A 21,136-nucleotide genomic window follows, 5' to 3' on the forward strand; every position below is an offset into this window, starting at 1 on the left:
AACTGTCCAGAGCAGGAGACTTTTGCTATGGAGATGTGCTCCTACACTGGACAGTTCCTGATACAGACAAGGGCAGCAGAAGAGCACGGTGTTCAGACTGGAAAGAACTACAAAACTTCCTCTGAAGCATACAGCAGCTATTAAGTACTGGAAGGTTTAAGATTTTTAAATAGAAGTAATCTACAAATCTGTTTAACGTTCTGTAACCAGTTTATTTGAATTCATTTGTTTTCCACCCAATCCTCTCAAAATGTAGCTTACTCTTGTCCTAAGCACAATTCTGGCTTGAAACATAGTATGTACCACTAGCAATGACTACTCGGCTATACAATATGCTGCAGAGAACATTAATAGTGTAGTGCCCACCATTTACTAATAGACAAGTCTCCAAGTGTGTAGGTGCATGTCTGGATCTAACTCTATGGTGAATAGGTATTTTTCTTAACCCTTTTATTTCCCCCATTAGGTCGATTGATCCTTACATTTTTTTTCCTCTTTCAGCACTGGTGTATCAAAATTGAATTGTCTGGGATTCATCCAAGATAAAATAACAGTATGTGCCACTAATGACTCCTACCAGCTTACAAGAGACCGCATGACCCAGGCAGAAGAGGAAACTCGAAGCCGAAGTACAAAGGTTATAAAACCTGGCGGCCCATTTGTAGGTACGTATTGATTGCCTGGTTTTTAGGCTTGCAGCAAGATTTTTAGATGCTCGATATGCAGAAAAAATTGGAAACACAAAAGGGAAGCGCAACAATGTGCCGTAAAAGTTTTCAGATATAACAAAGACAAAGAGGTGAAAAAAACTTGCTCACCTTCTGGTGTTGTGCAGTGGGCACAACACCATATCGCGCTTGTATCCCGTTGCAAAGGGAATAGTGAAATCAGGGGGTGCAGCTCACACCGTGGCGTCCTGGGATTCCTGGACGTCTGGAGAATGCAAGAGGTGAAGATCCCCGGGGCTCCGGTTCACGTGTAAAAAAGGTGTGTTCGAGCGCTCACTCCTGTAGAATAGCTTGGCTGGGATCGTGGCAGTAAGAAGTAGCCGGACACGGTTAAAGATATAATAACCGGATTTTATTTGTATAGATCACAGAACGCGTTTCGAGGGGTGGGACCCCCTCTTCATCAGATCATTGATCTGATGAAGAGGGGGTCCCACCCCTCGAAACGCGTTATCTGTGATCTATACAAATAAAATCCGGTTATTATATCTTTAACCGTGTCCGGCTACTTCTTACTGCCACGATCCCAGCCAAGCTATTCTACAGGAGTGAGCGCTCGAACACACCTTTTTTACACGTGAACCGGAGCCCCGGGGATCTTCACCTCTAGCAAGATTTTTAGGGTAGGGTCCTACGTGCCATATTTTTGCTGCTGTAAAATTTTTTACCCATTCACTTCAATGGGTAGAAAAATACGCAGCAGCAAATAGGTAGCAAAATACGGTATGTGTGACCCTACTCTTACTGGTTGTACAAGAAATCAAGGCTAATGCCCACACTATTTGCTCTCATGTCCATAGTTACTTTTAGTGTTAACATAGTTCATTAAAAAAAGACCAGAGTCCATCTAGTGCAACCTATATCCCTAATGAGTCCCTGAGTTGGGGGAGGATTGGAATTATCTCATTCAAACACACCAGTTTTTACCCAGTCTGAAATGCTGACAGGCCATTACACTTGACTGTGCAAATGAGATTAAAAATAGGTCTCTGATCCATTTTATTTATGGAAACATTTTTCAAATTTTATTTTTTTTGCCACTTATTGGGCATATGTAGTGTGTCAAGAATCTACCAGTGTTTCCCATATAAATTTTATAGAATAAAAATATATAGGATCTGAATGAGTCCTTCATCTGATACTGGAAAGATGCCCATGACACACAGTAACCTTAAGTGCTCCTGCCATGCCCTTCCTCCAGCACAAATCCTGGCTGTGAATGTTCACATCCAACAGGAACAACCTCTTCAAATCTGACAAACTAAAGTTTTGCAAGCTCTGTGCACGTGTAGAAAGAACCTGATCTTGCGCACATCGAAGCTGTGGCATTAAAGTAAAGTAACCATTATGCTGGTAACAGGATTTGGCAACTTCTGGACTTTTGATTTGGATTTTTTTTTTAACTTTGTGTTTTTCCGATTTCTTGTAGGGAAGAGGGTCCAGATTCGTAAACCAGCAAATAGTATTTTAGATACAGCACCAGAAAGGAAAAGGTCCACGCCCATTAATCCAGCAAACACCATTCGAAAGACAAATGTCAGCAACAGTATTGCACAGCGGCCGTATAGGGAAAGGGTGATTCATCTGCTGGCACTGAAGCCATATAAAAAACCAGAGATACTTGCTCGTTTACATAAAGATGGTGTTAATCAAAAAGACAAGAACTCTCTTGGTGTTATCCTGCCACAGGTGAGAATAGCTGTCAGATGGTAGACGTGAAATTGTCTTGTACCTCCTACACAGGCTTCTGGGTATATGCAAGTTTTACATGTTTCTTTGGGCTCAGTGGATGATTAACATTTTTATATATTAGAGTATCCCATCACAACCTTATTTCTTCCAGGTTTTATTTATATTTTCGTCATGAAGAGTTAACGCATGCCCATATGTCACACTAGCCTCAAGCTTCCATTTCTAGCTGACCCCACTGCTGTCACAGATCTATTTTCTGGGAGATCATGACGGCCCCATTGACTTTAAAGGTTGCTCTGTGTTGAATTATTTTTTTTCTTGACAGTAATAATAGCTACGGCAGACCGTTCACACTTGTACTGAGGGGTCTGTCTCTTGCACTGCAAGAACAGTGCCGAGCCTTGTGCTTTCACTAAAAAGTATGTAGAGCTGACTATACTGTCTTGATAAGAACTTTATATGTGATATGTACAGTAAATCTTAGTTCTTTCTGTAAGGGTTAAATATGCAACCACTTACACAAGGGGAAAGGGAGTTCTTTGTTACATTACACTTCAGATGTCAGCAAGCAGGGCTTCTGCTTTTGTACAGTGCTAGCTCATCATACACAACTGGCATACTGTGGCCTATATTTAGCAGCAGCAAGCTGAGTGTTTGTTACAGAATCCATGCACACCCTTATTGGGCAGTGCTACACCTTGAGTTGTGCAGTAGCCATATGTTTGGGAATGTCTGGTATCATCACCTTGCTATGCCTTCAGCTTTTCAGCCCTTTGCATTTTAATATATGTAAAATTTTTGAAGGCAAGAAAAGTGTCTTTTCTCCCCCCCCCCCCTTTTTTTCATTTCCAGATGTAAACCCCAGGGCTTTTGTGCTTCCTTGTAACCTAAACGTAGTCATGGTAGTGGGTTAAAGGAGCTAAATGGCACAGACAGTCTTTGTGCTCTGCAGCTTCTGAAACAGTACAACCCTGTACTCTTCCCTGCCAGCAAGCCAAACACCCGCAGTACTGAGAAAGAGGGCAGTCTTATGTGGTTTTCAGTGCCCAGAAGAGCAAACATCTGTAACCCTATGGTTTCTAAAGGCAGTATTAAATTCTAGATACACTGTAGACACTCAGTAGGGCGACTACACGGGATTCACTACTTGACCTGACTACAAAAGGTTTATTATGAATTAGCATTTTTGAACCAAGGTAACGCTTCATGACAATCACTATAGGTAGAAATTGGCCAAATGTCCAACACCTTGGTATATAATGTATACTTGACTGGATACTTTATCAATATTATATTAACTACCATATTAGAGTATTAACTACCATATTAGAGTATTTCCACCAAAGAAATACTTCCAGCATATATGCCAAGCTTGTTTAAGGTATATGGGCCTGGAGTAGTGTTTCCCTACTAGTGTGCCTCCTGCTGTTTCAAAACTAAAACTCCCAGCCTTTGGCTTTCCAGGCATGCTGGAAGTTGTAGTTTTAAAACATCTACAGGCACTCTGGTTGGGAGTTTGATCAGTCAGACTATATAACTTTTTTTTTTTTTTTCCTTAAGTAAATGGACCACATAAGCAAACTGCATGGTATTCAGAGGGGCTTGTCAATTTAGGTAAAGTTAGGGCCTTTTCCCAATGTGTAAACTGGATTCTAGGAAAAGAGAAGTCAGTTTTCAGATATTGATATGTAACCTTTCTCTACTTAGGATTGTGGATGAAATTAAATGTTTTACCCAAGGAATTTGCCTGAAAAATAAAATTATTTGGCCTTGGGTCTATAGCTTCATTCCAGACAGATGACATAGTTTGAGTCATGCCATATCCCGTTACACTTCATTCTCAGCATGGGCAGACTACACTGAAAGAAATCCGAATATATATACACATTGGGGGAGATTCATCAATCTGCCTGAAACCAAAACTCGTCTGGTTTTGCCCACAACCAATCACAGCTCAGCTTTCATTTTACCAGAGCTTAAAGTATGAAAGCGGAGCTGTGATTGGTTTTGATGGGAAAATAGGACCATTTTTGTTTCAGGCAGATTAAGAGAAGCATGCTGAGGGGGCTGTATTGTTTCACTGTAGGATTTGGTTTGTTTAGTGAAGCCTTTTAAAGGACTTGGACCAGCTGAAGACTATAGAAGGCAGTGTTGCAGGGTAATCCAATATGTGCTCAGAACTTACATGCCCGGTTGTGGAGTTCTCTGGGCATTCTGGTGTCATAGTAAATGATGGACTAAGTATAGTAGTGATGTGTATTAATAGATCATCATGGACACATTAGAGGAAGCTAGATGAATCTCATTTATATATTTCATGGCGTGTTACTTTCGTAGCCATGAAATTTAGTATTTTTAAATCTTAAATAATCATAATTATCATTAAATTTTAATAGATTTTTGCTTGCTATGAATTCTCATAGGGATTTGTCTACTGAAAAAATTCCGTTCCTAGCTGCATGGAAATCTTTGTCCATATATTTGCTTTCTGCTACAAATTTATTTTTTTAATGGTTTTATGTCTCCATATATAGACCCAGCCCCTGTCATTGATTTGCCTCTTCCCTGCCTAAGCCGTTTGTCAAAGTATACATAATTATGTAAAATTTTTATATAGAACTATAGTTACGGTGCTCTAAGTTAATGTGTTCTCCTTTTTCACCCTAGGTTGCCAACTTGAACCCCAAGGACAATTCATATACTCTTAAAGACTTTGTTTACAAGGAAATTCAGAGGGATTGGCCTGGATACTTCGAGTCTGACAAACAGTTATTAGACAAAGTCCTTTCCAGGTACGTACCTACTGTGAAATAAAGTTGTGCAATGATTCTCCTCCAGCTAGTAAATCGACATTCTTGCTGGTTATCCTTTCTTGCTCTAGCATTTAAACCTGCCTTGTGCTAAAGCAGTAGTCACTGAGTGCTGTATACAGTATCTTTAGAAAGGAATGGTACCAAGGTGAACAATTTAGCCACTATATTGGCACTTTTCTAGCTGGTAGGGCACTTGGTTCTATGACTTAAGCATTGCTTTTCTATGGTTTTATTCTTCAACCATATTCATATGCAGTTGGTTACTGGTAAAATTGTATTGGCTCCATAATCTAGCGTGTGGTTTCATTTTTAACAGAAAACTTAATCAGTCTCAGAATGCTACCAGCTCCAGTCAATCAGACTCTCCGCCTTTAAGTGCTGCATCTACATCTCCTTCCCAGGTATTTTATACAGCCATGGAAGTCTCCACAGATTATTTTTTCAGAGAGACTGATAAGTGTTTTAAATGCTTTCCTTATGTTACCAGAACTGATGCTGCACAATGTATAGTATACACCCTTAGGTATTCAATAAATGCATTGTCATTATGGCAGTAAGTCTTGCCAATAATCAATATAGGGTAATGAATGACATCCCAAAACTATTTTGTAACTTGACCAAGCACATTGTAGCTAAAGATGGGTTCACTTTAGAAATAGCTTTATGTGGTATAAATCGGCTTACTGGCAGGGAATTATGCCAATGTGCACCCTCTGGCAGCCGGTTCTCTCTGATGGACTGAACATGTCTACTAATGTTTGGTGGGTCTTTGAATATATACTTTTATTTTGCCATACTCAAAAGTAATGTAATCTGCCCATTTAACTCCCACACAGTGGGACAAACTGAGTATGTTCTATTCATTAAAAGGAAACTGACAGCTGATTCAGATGCACTAAACTCAATACATGGGGTTATATTGCAGGTTAACTGGGTTAAAATGATATAACTTTTGATCGGTGCTGTCGTTCAGAGGATACAAGAAGTATTAGGGTCTGTTGCTAATGCTGTCCTTTGTGCAGTGGAGGTGGGAGCTGGCATACAGAGGTTCCCTGCCTCCTCTTTGCTCCATATGCCCACCCATAGTGTTCAAGTGTCCTCCATGAATATTTAGTCCAGTTGGGCATATGGGAGCAGAGGAGATGGAGGCGGGGAAGCTCTGTATGCCTGCTCCCGCCTCTTATGCAAAAGACAAGATAAATTTACTAGCTATAATTCTGCAACTGGACCACTGATTTATGTAAGTGTTCAATCACTTTACTCAGGTTCACCAGCACTACAAACCTATGTATTAGGTTTATTGCAGGTGAACCAGCTGTCAGTTTCCCTTTTTAAAGCAAACTAAGCATTCTATATTGATCTGAATAAAGGGAAAAGCTTAAATGAGCACTGTCGGATACAAAAACTCTTGATATGTTGTAAAGCATGCAAAACCAATTGCTTTCATTAGAAAATTTTCAGTATTTCATACTGAAAAAGCTAGTCAAACTGCCCCCCTGTCCGCTTGGACGCATACTAGTTCTGCTTAGTCCATGCATCATCACCTATGTAGTTTTGCTAATGCTAGGGGAGATGTGAGCAGACAGCATACTGAGGGAGGGGGGCGGAGACCTGCACAGTGAGGCCACGCCCCCTCCCTTTGAGAGGAATTCAGACTAGTGAGCTAAATTAAAAAGTGCAATTAAATAAAGGTGCTAGACACATAAAAATGAGATGTACATGATCAGGATTAGGTACTAAGTGATATATAAAAAAAAGTTTTTGTTGGATCTAATGGGTACACTTTAAATGGCCCTCTGCCAGGGTAGGACCACACTTTATTTATCAAGCGGTGCTTGCCCATGCTGCAGCCTCAGAAATCCATGCAATCTGGCAGCTGGCGTAAATTTCCACTACAATTTACACCTGTATGCAGGCGTAAATCATAGTAAACTCTGCACATGGGACAGCTACGGCCTCTTTATGTGGACCAACGTCCTTCCTCAGTAAGCCCCATCCACTTGGTGATAGCAGAGGAAATGTAGTTTGTGCAGCTTTTACAGATCTTTATGCACCACATGTTCTAATCTGACATGCTGTGCTCAGTTATCCATTGGGCGGCCTTTAAGGGGTTGTCCTGCAAAAACTGATCTCTTGTCCACACATACTCTGAGTGAGGAGCATGTGCAGTAGACTGCACATGCTTCATTAATTTTGATGGGAACGCCGAAGGGACACCAGTTCTGTACTTCGGCATCTCCGGTGCTCACATAGAAAATAATGGAGTGCTTGCCATCTGCCACACGCTCTTCACTGAGAGCTGGGGTTCCGTTCCAAAGATCTGGGAGGGTCCAAGCAGTCGGATCCCCCGCAATCAGCTACTTATCCCCTATCCTGTGGATAGAAGTTAGTTTTCACTGGCCAACTACTTTAATGTATTCTTGTTCCTGTAGAAATACAGTACCATTCAACCATTATGTAATTTGGATTTCTAACACGCATACATTTTTTATTCTTTCCTAGAAACGTCTTCTGGATACTGAATTCATTGATCCATTAATGAATAAGAAACCAAGGATATCTCATCTTACAAATAGGGTGCAGCCAACTTTAAATGGACATTTAGGTTTAACCAATGACAAACCAGCACCCCCACCTCCTCCCCCGCCTGCTGCTGCCACCCCAGCACTTCCTCCACTTCCACCCGCACGCCTTCCAGTTTCAAATCCACAAACTATGAACTCTAACTCAAACTCTCCCAGTACTCCTGAGGGTAGGGGGACGCAGGATCTGCCAATGGACAGTTTTGGTCAAAATGGCAGCACCTACGAGGACCAGCAAGATAAATTTACCTCTAGGACTACTCTGGATAACTCTATATCAACGCCGGTAAAGTTGGGGAACTCTGATCCCACGGACAATAAAAATGGCACATTGCACAAAAAGGCAAAGAAACCCAAAAAACACAAGGACAAGGACCGCAAAAAACTGGATACTGAACCTATGGAAGAAAAGCCAGCTCACATGAAAAAAGAGGAAATAGTAAAGGTGGAAAAGAGCCCCAAGCCAGAGGAAAAGAAAGGTGCAGATTATTGTCATTTTTTTCCAGTCATCCTTCTGTGTTCAAGGAAATAATTGCATGCAATTCTAGGTTGGGTTCTTTTTGATGACAACTTGGTGTTAGAATGAGCTGTCAGCTTTTAAAGTGTACCTGTCTCTTTAAAAAAAAAAAAAAAAAAAAAAAAAAAAAAAAAACTTCTGACACGTCCAAGACACATGTTACGTTTTAATCAGTGGGTGTCTGGGTGTTCAGACCCCGACCAATTGTTAGAATTAGAAAGAGGGGATAGATAATTGCAGTTGACAGACACAATCCCATACACTTACATTGTAAATTGTCTCAGCGCGCTCTTCTTGCTGCTAGTTCTAGCGATCGGTTGCAGTCTGAACACTCAAAAGTTTTAACTCAACAGGTCTAGGTTTGTCTTTTTTAGTCAGTGCCCATTTAAACTTTTTTTTTTTACCCTAAATTTTGGATTACCTGTTCCTCCTCCTTTTATTATATAATAACCATATGGAGCATCTAACTTGGCAACTCGCTGTTACCATTTCCATTGGTAAAGTAGTGTGCCCCAAAAGGCACTGTCCGGTGACTGCTGGTGGTGTCACTGTGCAGGGACACTACTACAGAATAACATTAATGATAAACCAGTGCTATTTGTTACATTTTATTTCATGGGGAATAGAATACTGTAGCTAAGGAAAGCAACAACCAACTGTCTATCCTGAACAATTCAGATGGAGTGTAAAATTCACTTTGGATTTTATGCTACGGAAAAAAGTTATGGTTCAATTTAGTGTTTTGCTAATGTTTTGTTGTATACTTATACAGCTGTTTCTTAATACAAGAAAATAATGCTTTTGGTGTTGCCTAGCACTGCACCCTCTTAGTATAAAGCTTTCAAAACTTAGAACTGAAAAGCTAAGTAATGTGCCAAAACCTGCAGTCATGCAGCAAAAGTCCTTATCTTGTGTGTCCTTTAAGGGTGTTGCCTCTGATGGAAGCTTACAAGATTCTGCAGGGTCATGTTTAGCACTTGCTGCTTTTCTGCAGTGTAGAAGTAGCTTGTATTACTTACATGTATAAATTGTATGTCCTTCACTGCTGGTACAGACAAACTGTACTATTTGCATAAAGATTGTACTTGTACAACTTGTGAGTTTTTTTTTTGTTTAACACAACTGTACTAGTACACATCCCAGTTTTACCCATAATAAAATGTAAACTATTAAAATTACTTTATAATTTTATACTTGCATTGTAACGTAAAGAACAATTTTTCCCTTAATAGATGTTCAAGAAACCTGCACAGCATCAGATCCTTCATCTACAACAGAATTACCAGATTACATTATGTAAGTAGCATTAAAGTTCTGTGCAGCATTTTAGAAGTAATGGTTTTTCACTGGAAATAACTGGCATGCTTTTATTCCACCATATACATCGGAGGAATGCCCAGATGTATACTTTCCAATGTTTTAATGACCAGTATAAATTGGCCTTTGGAAGCTATTGGGGCAGATCATTGTTGTACTACCTATAAGTATAATACCTACATTGAGCTAGCTTAAATCATGCATCTTGGGCCCTATATTGTAAACAGCACTCACACCTTCAAGAGTGAATTGAAAATTCCAAAATATATCTTTATTAAAAATTGAATTTTCAATAACTCTTAAATGTTCCAAATAGGAGTGTTCAGTATACAGAAATGATAACAAACTGGTTGTCTGCTGGGTGTATTTCAGTATATCAATTGTACATAAAGCATTAGGATAATGCATTGGGCTTGAGTGCTGGTTCATCTGGTCTGAGACAAAGGACCTCGGCTCAACCCAGTGCGGTGCATAATCCAAATATGCAAAAACAATGTTTTAAAAATGCAATTTCCAGACGTACTGGAGCCTGCAACCCCAACATGTTTCGCTTTTCCCCCCCAAGGACGTGGTTATGCGGTTCCTGCCATATCCTATTAGTGAACCAATCAGAATTCCTGTATGACACTCTACTTTCACAAACCTGCATGTATCTCGAATAGTGAAAAGTAAAAATGGGAGCTACCTCTCATAATTGAGGTTGAGCCGGATTTGATGAGGCAGGTTTGCATGCTGTGCTTCATATGGGAAGTGCATTATGACCCAACCTTATTTTTGCATTGTTTGGATAATGCACTGTGTTGGACCAGCACGCGTGGACACACATACCCCCAGCCCAATGCATTATCCTAATGCTTTAACTACAATTGATATACTGTGAAATGCATCAAACCAGTGTTTTTTTTTTTTTTTAATAAAATAAAAAATAATTTTGTGTTTTAACGGATTATCTTTACATTTGTATTGTAATTTGTTTAACTTCCTTTGAAGGGTCCCCGCATTGTAGGTCAGCAATAGTTGGTGTTCATAAAACATTTGTCTTTTCATGACGGCTCTCTTAAACGATATTTGATAACTAAATGTCAGTTTTCTCCAATTAAAATGGTTTATTTATCAATTGTCTCCCCAATGAGATGCTAATGTGTATCCCACTGCAGGAAGCCCCATAAATCAGATGTAATCTGGAGGAACCTGGCAGCAAGGTTCAGTTCCCTGCAGAGCAGGATTGAAGCATTACACGGCTTCCTTGAATGAAAGAAATAGGCTTTCCACTCCAGGTGCTTGACAGCAAGATCCTCCTTATAGCCAGTCTCCATTCTGACTTGTTGATTATTCATTACATAATAGGATATTTAATGGGTCTGATTAAGCTTTACAAAAATCTAGAGAAACGCAGGAAGTGCTGTTGTCGTTCTAAAGAAAAGAAAAAAAAAACACTATTCATGGGCTGCACCCTATAATATTAAATTGTTTGTTTGTAGAAAATACACTGTTATTGTGTCCAAAGAACAGAGGCAAAGTTACAAAGAGGACTTCAACTCTGAATATGATGAATATCGCAGCTTACATGCCAGAGTAGAGAATATCACTAGGAAATTTATGCAGCTGGATGCACAGAGGAAGCGCCTTTCCCCGGGATCTAAGGAATACCAGGTAATTTCTTTTTTCTTTTGTTTTAGTATTAAAAAATAGTAAACTGCTCACAAGCAACAGGAAAGATTCACCAATGTTTATGGCTTTTTCAATTTGATAACCTCTGCAGTTGGCTTCCTGAGATACCAGAGAATTTGTCTAAGATGCTATAGACACCTATGCACGGATTGTGTTTTGAGAAGTCTCCTACCATTTTGTTGAGTAGAGTCTGCACAACTCCTAAATGTAACATAAATGTAACAGAGCACTGCTCCTGGCTGCTGTCAGCTTAGTGCTGCCACCTACTGCCTTCTTCATTATTCTGCTCATGTTGTCAGTAGTAGCTGACACTTGGAAGGAGGTTAACAAAGTGGACTGTTTTAGAGGGTGGGGAGGACCCAAGGGCTGCAGGTAGAGTTAACACAGCATGTGTAAAAAGGAAAACTGTCACTGACGGCTTCAGAAAGAGGAGAGATCTTGGACATTCCTGCAGTGTGTCTGCACAGTATAGAGGAGATTCCCCAGGGGCTGTAGGCAAAATCAATACAGGAATGAAGCTGTGTTGATACATCCTGGATCCAAAGACCGTACATCCAGCATGTATTACTGAGAGAAACACGTTCGAGAGGTCTAAAACTAGGAGTCTATTGTAAACTGAAATTCAGGGATGTCTAAAATGCATTGAACATTGCAGCTTGAATTTAAAAGCTGCAAAATATGCATGAATGAGTTTTATCTTGCCAAAGATGTCTATAGCCTAATAGTACCTTTTTATCACATTCTTTCTAAGGGAGTCAGAGCCCAAACACTTATAGCTGAAAAGTTTAACAAAGTGCCCCAGTCTGACGTGTACAATCCCCAATTGTAGAAAAATAAAATTTAAAGGGGGAATTCCACCTTACACATGTATAGTATATCCCCAGGAAATGCAATATATGCCTGTAGGTTTGGATCCCAGTGAATCATTTGGAGTGATCAGTCTATGGGGTAGGTTTTATGTAGTTTTTATTCAGCTTATTTTATCAAACACTTTCTCTTTGCAGGTTGTACATGAAGAGGTTATAAAAGAGTACAAGAAATTTAAAGAGGTATGGATTTGAAGCACCATATAGCATCCAATGTTAGTAAAATGAGATTAATACTTGGGTGTGCACATAGACATGAAGAATAAGACTAGTTTCCATATCATTTACTTACTGTAAGATGAGGCTGGTAATTTCCTCTGCAGTGGCTGCTGCAGGAGATATGTAGCATCATGTGACTCTTCTGGAAGCGGTCAGTGGTGATCATATGCATTAATAGGACATGGAAAGCAGTTTCTTCCCTAGGTTTTATTCCTTCTGCACATTGAAATAATTTGCCACGTATGCAAATCATGCATGTAAGAGTCCTGGCTTTACTATAGACTTGAACAAGGTTTTCTAGCCAGCTGGATACAGATTTCTTACTATACATGGCAAGCAATTTCAGGATTCCGGACTGATTATATAAATGTTGATGGAACAAAATTCAAACTTGATAGACAAATGTAAAATTGTAATCCTAGCACTGCATTAGGGATTTCATAGAGTAAGAAACTGCAACAGCTTAAAGTCCAGTCTGTTAATCCAGTTGTCCTCTCTGCAAGCAGCCACATCTTCACATACATTGATCACGGGAAAGTGACAGAGCTGGTGTAACAATAAAATGTGATACCTACCTTAGTCCTCTAAAGCTCCTGTTCCTGTGACTTCCTTCCTCTGCTGCTTATCACTACACCTGGCTTCAGAGACCTTGTGAAAGACTTGCCCATTCTGTCATTGGGCAGCCATGTTCCATCTTGGCCAGTGATTGGCTAAGCAGGCAGGACCTGCTGAGACATAACATCTCAAATGGAGGAGCGATGAGTGACAGCCTACTGAAAGTCCCTAGAATGGGCTCTGTGGGGGACAGATGGGCATCACTATATAAAAAAACAATTATACTGGAATACCCTATAAAGACCTAATTGAAAGACCTACAGCTATCTAGTATTAAGAGTTGATTTGAGAAGTTATAATTCCGTGCTAAAATGTGCCTTGCTGTCAATTATATGCATTTGTTAGATATTCAGTTCATTCCAATTGATCTAAGAAACTCTTCCCGTGTTTGTGAACCATGTGGGAGATATATCAAAAACTGACTAGAGGAAGAGTGGTGCAGTTGCCTTCAGCAACCAATCAGGTTTATTTTATTTTTTTCAGTCAGGAAGGAAGCGCATTTAGCACGAAACAATTGTCTCTTGCATTTCATGCTGAAATGCTTTGCTTGTAAACCCGCTGCTCTGAAGGCATAAAGGCGCTAAATTTGTGAGTGCCGCCCATTCACTTATTTCAGTGTATGGATAATTTTTAACAAGGCCTGTGATAAATGAAAGAAGCAATCTGATTGGTTTCTATGGGCAACTGGTCAACGGTGCCCCCCTAAATCTATTTCAGATATCAGTTTTTTACCTGTAGTAGTTACCTTATTCATTTTAAGTGTATTTCTTTGGGTACATTCACATCATGGAATCTCTGTCCATAATTCCTATCGTGGTGGCCGCCAAAATCCTTCAGCTTACCTGCATCGCCACCTTGAGCGCATGGCAGTCTGTGCATTATTCCGAAAAAATAATTGACATATTCATTCAACAAAACTAGTAGAGATGAGCGTAGTTACAGTGATACGATTCGTCACAAACTGCTCGGCAGTTGCTGACTTTAGCCTGTATAAATTAGTTCAGCTTTCAGGTGCTCCGGTGGGCTGGAAAAGGTGGGTACAGTCCTAGGATAGTCTCCATCCCACCAGAGCACCTGAAAGCTGAACTAATTTATGCAGGCTAAAGTCAGCAACCGCCGAGCCGAGAAGTTCATGACTAATCGAATCACTGTAACTTTGTTTATCTCTAAAATCTAGTCCAGTGGCAAAGTTCTCCCCTGCTGAAATTCCGCTGACCCATTCACACTGCAGAAGTCTGTGTTGAGGTTCATACAGGGGAAATCACGAGTGCAATTCTGTGCACGGAAATTCCGGATTGTGAACATACCCTTAGTTTCAGTCTGCTCTTTGCAAACTTACTTTTGAAATGACCACATATGACATCTGTCCTTTTCTGTTTGCAGGCAAGTCCAAACTATTATGAAGAAAAATACAGATGTGAATACCTGCACAACAAGCTTGCCCACATCAAAAGACTAATAGGAGATTTTGACCAACGACGGGTAGAGTCCTGGCACTAAAGCTCTTCTAAGACAAGATGTGAATACTTAACGCTATTTATTTAAAATTCCAGATGTGTTACGCTAGGATAAAGCAAAGAAACTTTCAGGAGTTTCAGTATTAGACTTTTTTTTTTTTTTTCTTCTCCCTCCTGGTGCCCATCTTTACCTTTATCCTGCTTATTTAAAAGCTGCTTTCTCCTTTCTTGTCCTTTTGGACTCTCATTTATCTGTGGAAATCAGTATAGGTACTGGAAGTCCATACTCGAAGTGCCTATACTCGATAAACTGCGCATTCTAAGTTTTATGTAGCATAACGATGTGCTTTTTGGATAAATGTCTGTCTTCTGACCTTTCTTAAATGCAAACCCTTCGCCTTACATGGGAGAAGGTTAAAAAAAAATTTGCACAAAAAATCTATTTAAAAATAAAAAACAAAAAATAAAATAAAAATCAAGCGTTAAGAGACAGAAAATATTATATGAAAAAAAAAACCTCTGTCCTTAACTTAAACTTTCAAATGATACCCCCTACTTCAATGGATGCCTTAAGGTGTTTGCCTGTTTATATTTAGTGTAGTTCAGTATTGGCTACACCGCTTCCCCTTTTACTAAGCAACGGGAAGCACACTGTGGCCTATCAGCGTCTAGGAGTGTGCTTGTATGTGTGCAAGGACTGCGTGGGTGTGAGCATGCATGATGAAATCACAAAGCTGCTATGTACTAGGCCAAACGCTCAGGTTTTAAACAACTGACGAGTGTTATTGTAGGGTTTTTCCTATGACTTTGCTACTTGTGGAAAACATAAGCATTTCCATTTCAAGAATTTGTCAGCATTGACATCAAGGACTGAAGAGGGTCAGTGTGGGAGCTGGTATCAAACCAAGCCGATCCCTTTCAGTAGAGAAGGGGGTTTACTTCTTGTGAAGAGGTTTAACCAAGAAACATTTTTGGGTGACAAATTAAGAAATGTAACCATGTAGGTAACTTATTTATATACGGATATAAAGTATTTTTGAAAAAAAGATTATGCAAAGAAGCTATTTACCTACATGTATATTTAAAGATTTTTTTTTTTCCTCCTGCGAACCAGGAGCTTAACTAAAATACAGATATATTTAACTTTAAGATATACTGTGATCATCAGACGGCACAAAGTTGCATTTCATGCAATGTACCAGTTTACTTTAATTAAAACTAATTTTTTTTTCTTTTCCATGTGGGAACAAAAATATATTTTTTTTTTCTTTGGATTTTCTTTGCGTTCTGGGTAAATTAAAATCCATTTTTTCCCTCTTATCGAAAGTGCTGCCAATGAAAAAGGGACACATAATGTTTACAGATGTGATTATTGGAATGTTTGCCAAAAAAAAGCTTGTCAGTATCTGTAATAAACGTTGCCTCCAGCATCAAACATGCTTGCTCTTGTGTCTCTGTAAACCAGAATGTTTGTGCAGATGAAGAATCCTAAATTAGGATCATGTGATGGTTGTCACGTGTCTTGTGTGCCATCAGTGGGGTCTGCTGGTGCATGAGGGACAGCATTGTGCAGCTCTTCATTGGTTACAAACCAGACTTATGGGGCAATAAAACATTTCATATATAACTTATCCACATACCAAAACTTCACAAATCCTGACTACATTTCAGAATTTGTATATGCTGCATTTTGAGAAGTGGGGGAGGTGTGAGAGGTTACTCTTCAGCCGGTATTTTGTGGCCTTAGGATAATTGACATAGAATAAAACGGCTTATAAAATTTCTCTGCCATCAGCAAAAAATGGGTTCTCACACCAACACTACATTGCTTGAAGGTAACTTGTCGCATTGAAAATAAAACCAAGAAACAGAGAATGTCAACAGGCAGGAGGAGCGGAGTATATTAATATAGTTTTGTGGAAGAATATTGTGTTTTAAATCTATTTACATCCCTGCTGTTTCTCACCTTAAACAATGACTGACTGCCTACCTTGTATGAGTTTACATACAGAGCTGTTTTTCTAATAAAAAAACGGTTAAAAAAAAAATTTGGGAATTGTATGTAAACTCACGAGGATAGCTGTCAGACACAAATTAGGACCACCCACTAGACTCCCAAGATCACAAAGATCAAGGGTGTAGATCAATAAACTGCCTTGTTCAAGTTTACATACAGAGCTGTCAGACACTTGTTTGTACCACCCACTGGACCCCTAAGATTAAAATGAGCAGGGATGTAAATCTAGAAGTTTTTAGGAAGATTCGAATATAATTTATAGAATTACTGCTCCAATTTTTCTGACTTGAGTCTTGTGGGTGATCTTAGTCAGTGATTGATCTTTGTACCTAATCTCAGAGAGGTATCAAAATTTTTTTCTCACAAAAGTAAACTTTGCAACTTATTGACTTGCGTTCTTGCTTTTTATGATCTTAGGGGTCCAGTGGGGGTTTAAATTAGTCCGTCTCTCTTGTGCGTTTATTTATGAAGATGGAAGTCAATCACTGTTTAGAACTGCCCACTGGACCTCCACGGTCAGAAAGAGCAGGGAGTCTTCCTTGTGTGCGATAACATACAAAAATGACTCAGACGAAGACCGCCCACTGGACCCCTGATATCACAAAGAGCAAGGTTGTAAATAAAAAAATTGTTTTCTGGAAAGAGTAATGCTTGATTTTTTTGCTATGTCTTTGCTCCTTCTGACCTTGGAGGTCCAGTGGGCAGTCTAAACAGGTAAATCAATAACAAGTTATGAATCTCTCCCCACAAAACTATGGATGTACTATCCTCCTTCTCCTCTAAAACATGCCGCATTCTAAAAGATCTGCATTTTCAATGTGACCGGTTCGCTTTAAGTTGAAACCTAACACACAGAGATGTTGTTCGAGGAGTGTTCAGCCAACAACCACATCTGACTGCCCATTATAAATGCAGGGGTTCTGTAAGATTTAGTAAAGTGGAGAGGACACAACCCTGCCAGGCACTTCTAATGGCAGCTTATCCCTGGCACAACAGATGCTCAGAAATGTTTGGTTACAACATGTCTGCTAGTTCCCCTCTGACATTGCTGTTGGGCAACAGTTGTCAGACCCTATATACATTACATTCGGTTAGGTTAACTGTCTGCTCAAATTGCTATTATAATGGCTGTATAGATTATCCTTATGTTTCCATGACCAATTTTAGTGTGACGGAACCTTATCTGGCTCAGTGCAAGGTTTTCTCAGACATTTTCACTAGTGTCTTGCGCATTCTTTTCTTCTCACCTCCCCCTTTCTCCAAATACAGTTTTAAAATCCTAGTCCTTACACACATTGTCCTGAAGATGTTGAATTGGCTGAATGCACACACCTATGTGCAATGCCACATTTTTAATAATTTTTTGGCACAGACTTTCTGGTTTACAAGATGTATTAATGCTGGAAAACACATTTTTGAACCAAAATCCTTGAATTAATATCCATGTTCATTAAGCCGAATCCCTGTATTTACCTTTGTAGTAAAGCTGCCTTCATTATGATAGTCATATTGTGGGTGGAAACAATATTAAGAATGCATTCCAAACTTCATTCATAAATGATGCATCAAGGCATGGCAATGGCACGTGTTTTAGCTAGCTGTTAAGGGAATGAATTCTGCATTCTTGTGATACATATTGGTGCAGCAGATAGACATCTATAGTAGTCAAGTCTACTTCCAGCTCTTGTATAGTGCAGTACTGACTGGTTGATCTGGGAAACTGTCCTATCCCTTGCATTAGTTTCAATAAGTTAAGCCGAACATCTTCTGTCTGCATTGTAAAGTTTTAGGGCTAGTTTTGCATTTTGTCAGATGTAGACCCTGCAGAGACTTTGCAACTAGTTCTGTGCTGCTGTCAGTTGAAGACCATTTCACAATTCAACACTCTGTGGATGAGGAAACTGCTTGCAAACTCTTATTTAGGCAACTTTCACACCTGTCTAATAGATGTGACTGACTAATGGCATCATAAATCACCAAAGCTTTTAGTTTGGGTCTCTAGACCATCAGTTGGTCTAAGACATGTTATGCGAGTCCATGTTATGCCAATGTAAAAGCGGTCATAGGTTTAGGCTATGGCTCCACAGTTAGTTACCTGCAATTCAGCATTCTTGCACCAGTCACAAAAAAGAAAAACCTTGAACTGTAGCAGGAATGGCACAACTTTTGTGACTGGTGGGCAGCGCTATGGTGCCCTAGCCTTATAAATCAGGCAATGTCATGTTACCTACCTAGCCTTACACTAGAACACATTTACTGCTTTTGTTCCCCACAATAATATACCTTATATTTCACATTCCTTCTTGGAACAAACAACCCTGTTAATCTAAGACCTTTTCAGTATTGATATTGACTTATAACCAAAATGAAAGCTTTCATGTCTGTCTAGGGTTCCTTAAACATGGTCTTCAAGTAGACTACAGACACTTGTTACTTAATGCATTGTTTAATTCAGCTGTTATGTGAGGCCCAACCAGATTGACATATTGTAAATGAGATTAATGTATACACCTCTCACAACTCATTGCCACTGACTTGAAAATGGGTGATCTTATCAAGTCCCCAATTGTCTTGTAGTTGAACTGTTTACTGTTCTCACTTATGTTTATGTACCACCTTGTCATGAAGGGGACTTGTCTTTTTGTGTTTTGTAAATTATTGTTCCTTTTGTATGTTGTATGAGGAGAAAATGTAACTGGAAGGATTCAGATCCTGTTGTGTTCACTTCTGATCATTGTGAATAAGAACCTTCAAACATGCAATGAATAGTATTGTCACAAAGGTTTGTAATATGCAGCATTCCTCCAAACAGGAATCTGGTACGCCATTCACAGACAAATGTATCACATGTATGTTAGCTTCTCATTCCGTTCCGAGGGGCTGCCTTGCCAAAGCAGAGCTAGAACCAGGTGATTACATTTACAGAAGTCAGTTCTCAGTACCCCTGTTCCCTTTAAACACAGCCTAAGAAGAGTATTGAAAACCATTTCTAATGAATGAAGGATTCCTTTCCTGTGCTCTTTGTTGGGCGCCTGTTTCCTTGAATGTCCATCTTTTAACTTTCTCTCCAGAGCATACAGGGCTACTAAGTGACACTATGCGTTAAACAATACAAAAGAGTAACCGAAGTTTACGATGGCTGTTGACCCTGCACAAAAAATGAACTTTCTCAAATGTTCCAGATATTCTGTGTTCAAATCTCAATGGTAAAATGGATTTGGGGTATTTTTAGCTAATTTTTGAGCCAATATTACCCCTCTGTGTTAAAAGAAAATCAGTTGTTTAATAAAATGTTAACTTTGAGCATCATGAAACGGTTTGAGTATTTTTTTTTAATGTAACAAATAAGTGTCAGATACAAGTTTTTTTTTTTTGTGTAAATTTTTTTTTTACCCTTTAAAGAATGTCTATGTATTTAGACAGATTGCACACAACTCACTATTAAAGGGAACCTGTCATGAGATTTTACGATACATAATGCATGGCAACATGTAAAATATGAAGTTAGAAAGTGTTCCCCGCCAGTCCCTTTAGTCCTTGGGCCGGGAGCTATATATTTAACTAGTCTAGTCTTCATCTGTAATTATGCCCCTCTCAATGTTATTGATAGCCCAGCCATGGCCCATGTCATTGCTCTGCTTTGTCTGCTTAGGGAGCAGGGTGGTGACGTGCGTTGTCAATCACGCTGAGGGGGTGTGATTACAGCAATAGAAGATGGGGCTAGGGAAGTATAGATCCCTGCCCATGGCTCTTTTAAACAGCTAATCTGCAGGAGTTGCATCCCCTAGCCAATCTACTCTCAATGTCTTATCTGGAGTATAGACCATCAGTTTTAAAAGAAAGGATAACAAATTATCTTCCATTCTACAAGTTAACCCCACTTAAAAGTGGTATATCACCCAAAATCTATATGGACTTTATAGCTGCTGCATCACCTTTACTTTAGCAGCGGTTTCTATCCAGTTGAGTCAGCCATTTTTGCTAATTCGACAACAAAGTGCAGCCATATAGGTCCTCGTGTGGATTTTCTTCTGAACGGCTGGTGAGGTTTTTTTTTTTTTAAACTGTTAGCCAGTTCAACCTATGAAAAATACACAATCCCCATGTCTGCATTTCCTGTTACTTGCCAGCTGACAATATGGGTCAACCCATATCATTATATGGCTTCTTCCAGGCACCTGTGACCTGATTGCAGTGGTCGGAGAGGTCAAAAGCAGCTCCTGAAGCTGGAGAAGTTACACAATTTGCTTAACTTCCATTGACTGTAATTGGCTGTTAATTTTTTTATTTTTTTTTATTTTTATTTTTTTATATCCCCTATCAGTCTGCTGGGACCCCCTGCAATCTCCTATCCAGTTCTGCCCTTGCACAGAGCTTTATCGACCACCATGGATCTCCTTGGGAGAGCTGGAGATCAGTGCTTCGGCTGTCCCATAGAAATGAATGAATGGACATGTGCCCATGAGACAACCCCTTTAACCCCTTAAGGACGCAGGACGTAAATGTACGTCCTGGTGCGGTGGTACTTAACGCACCAGGACGTACATTTACGTTCTGTGCATAACCGCGGGCATCGGAGCGATGCCCGTGTCATGCGCGGCTGATCCCGGGTGCTGATCGCAGCCAGCGACCCGCCGGCAAT

At 39.7% G+C, this 21,136-nt stretch overlaps 1 protein-coding gene across 2 annotated transcripts in view; it reads left to right on the forward strand.

The window, feature by feature from the left end:
* The window catches only part of ELL2 (elongation factor for RNA polymerase II 2), a 75,096-nt gene extending 55,288 nt beyond the window's left edge, over positions 1 to 19,808 (forward strand). For both annotated transcript variants that reach the window (XM_056537659.1, XM_056537665.1), the window contains exons 4-12: positions 502 to 665; positions 2,158 to 2,417; positions 5,088 to 5,212; positions 5,550 to 5,634; positions 7,736 to 8,294; positions 9,565 to 9,628; positions 11,131 to 11,302; positions 12,325 to 12,369; positions 14,404 to 19,808. In XM_056537659.1, the coding sequence (XP_056393634.1) occupies positions 502 to 665; positions 2,158 to 2,417; positions 5,088 to 5,212; positions 5,550 to 5,634; positions 7,736 to 8,294; positions 9,565 to 9,628; positions 11,131 to 11,302; positions 12,325 to 12,369; positions 14,404 to 14,520 (1,591 nt within the window). In that variant the 3' untranslated portion in view covers positions 14,521 to 19,808. The remainder of the gene's footprint in view (positions 1 to 501; positions 666 to 2,157; positions 2,418 to 5,087; positions 5,213 to 5,549; positions 5,635 to 7,735; positions 8,295 to 9,564; positions 9,629 to 11,130; positions 11,303 to 12,324; positions 12,370 to 14,403) is intronic.
* The last annotated feature ends 1,328 nt before the right edge of the window (positions 19,809 to 21,136 follow it).

This window comes from Hyla sarda, chromosome 1, assembly GCF_029499605.1.
Source record: "Hyla sarda isolate aHylSar1 chromosome 1, aHylSar1.hap1, whole genome shotgun sequence".
NCBI classification, from domain to species: Eukaryota; Metazoa; Chordata; class Amphibia; order Anura; family Hylidae; genus Hyla; species Hyla sarda.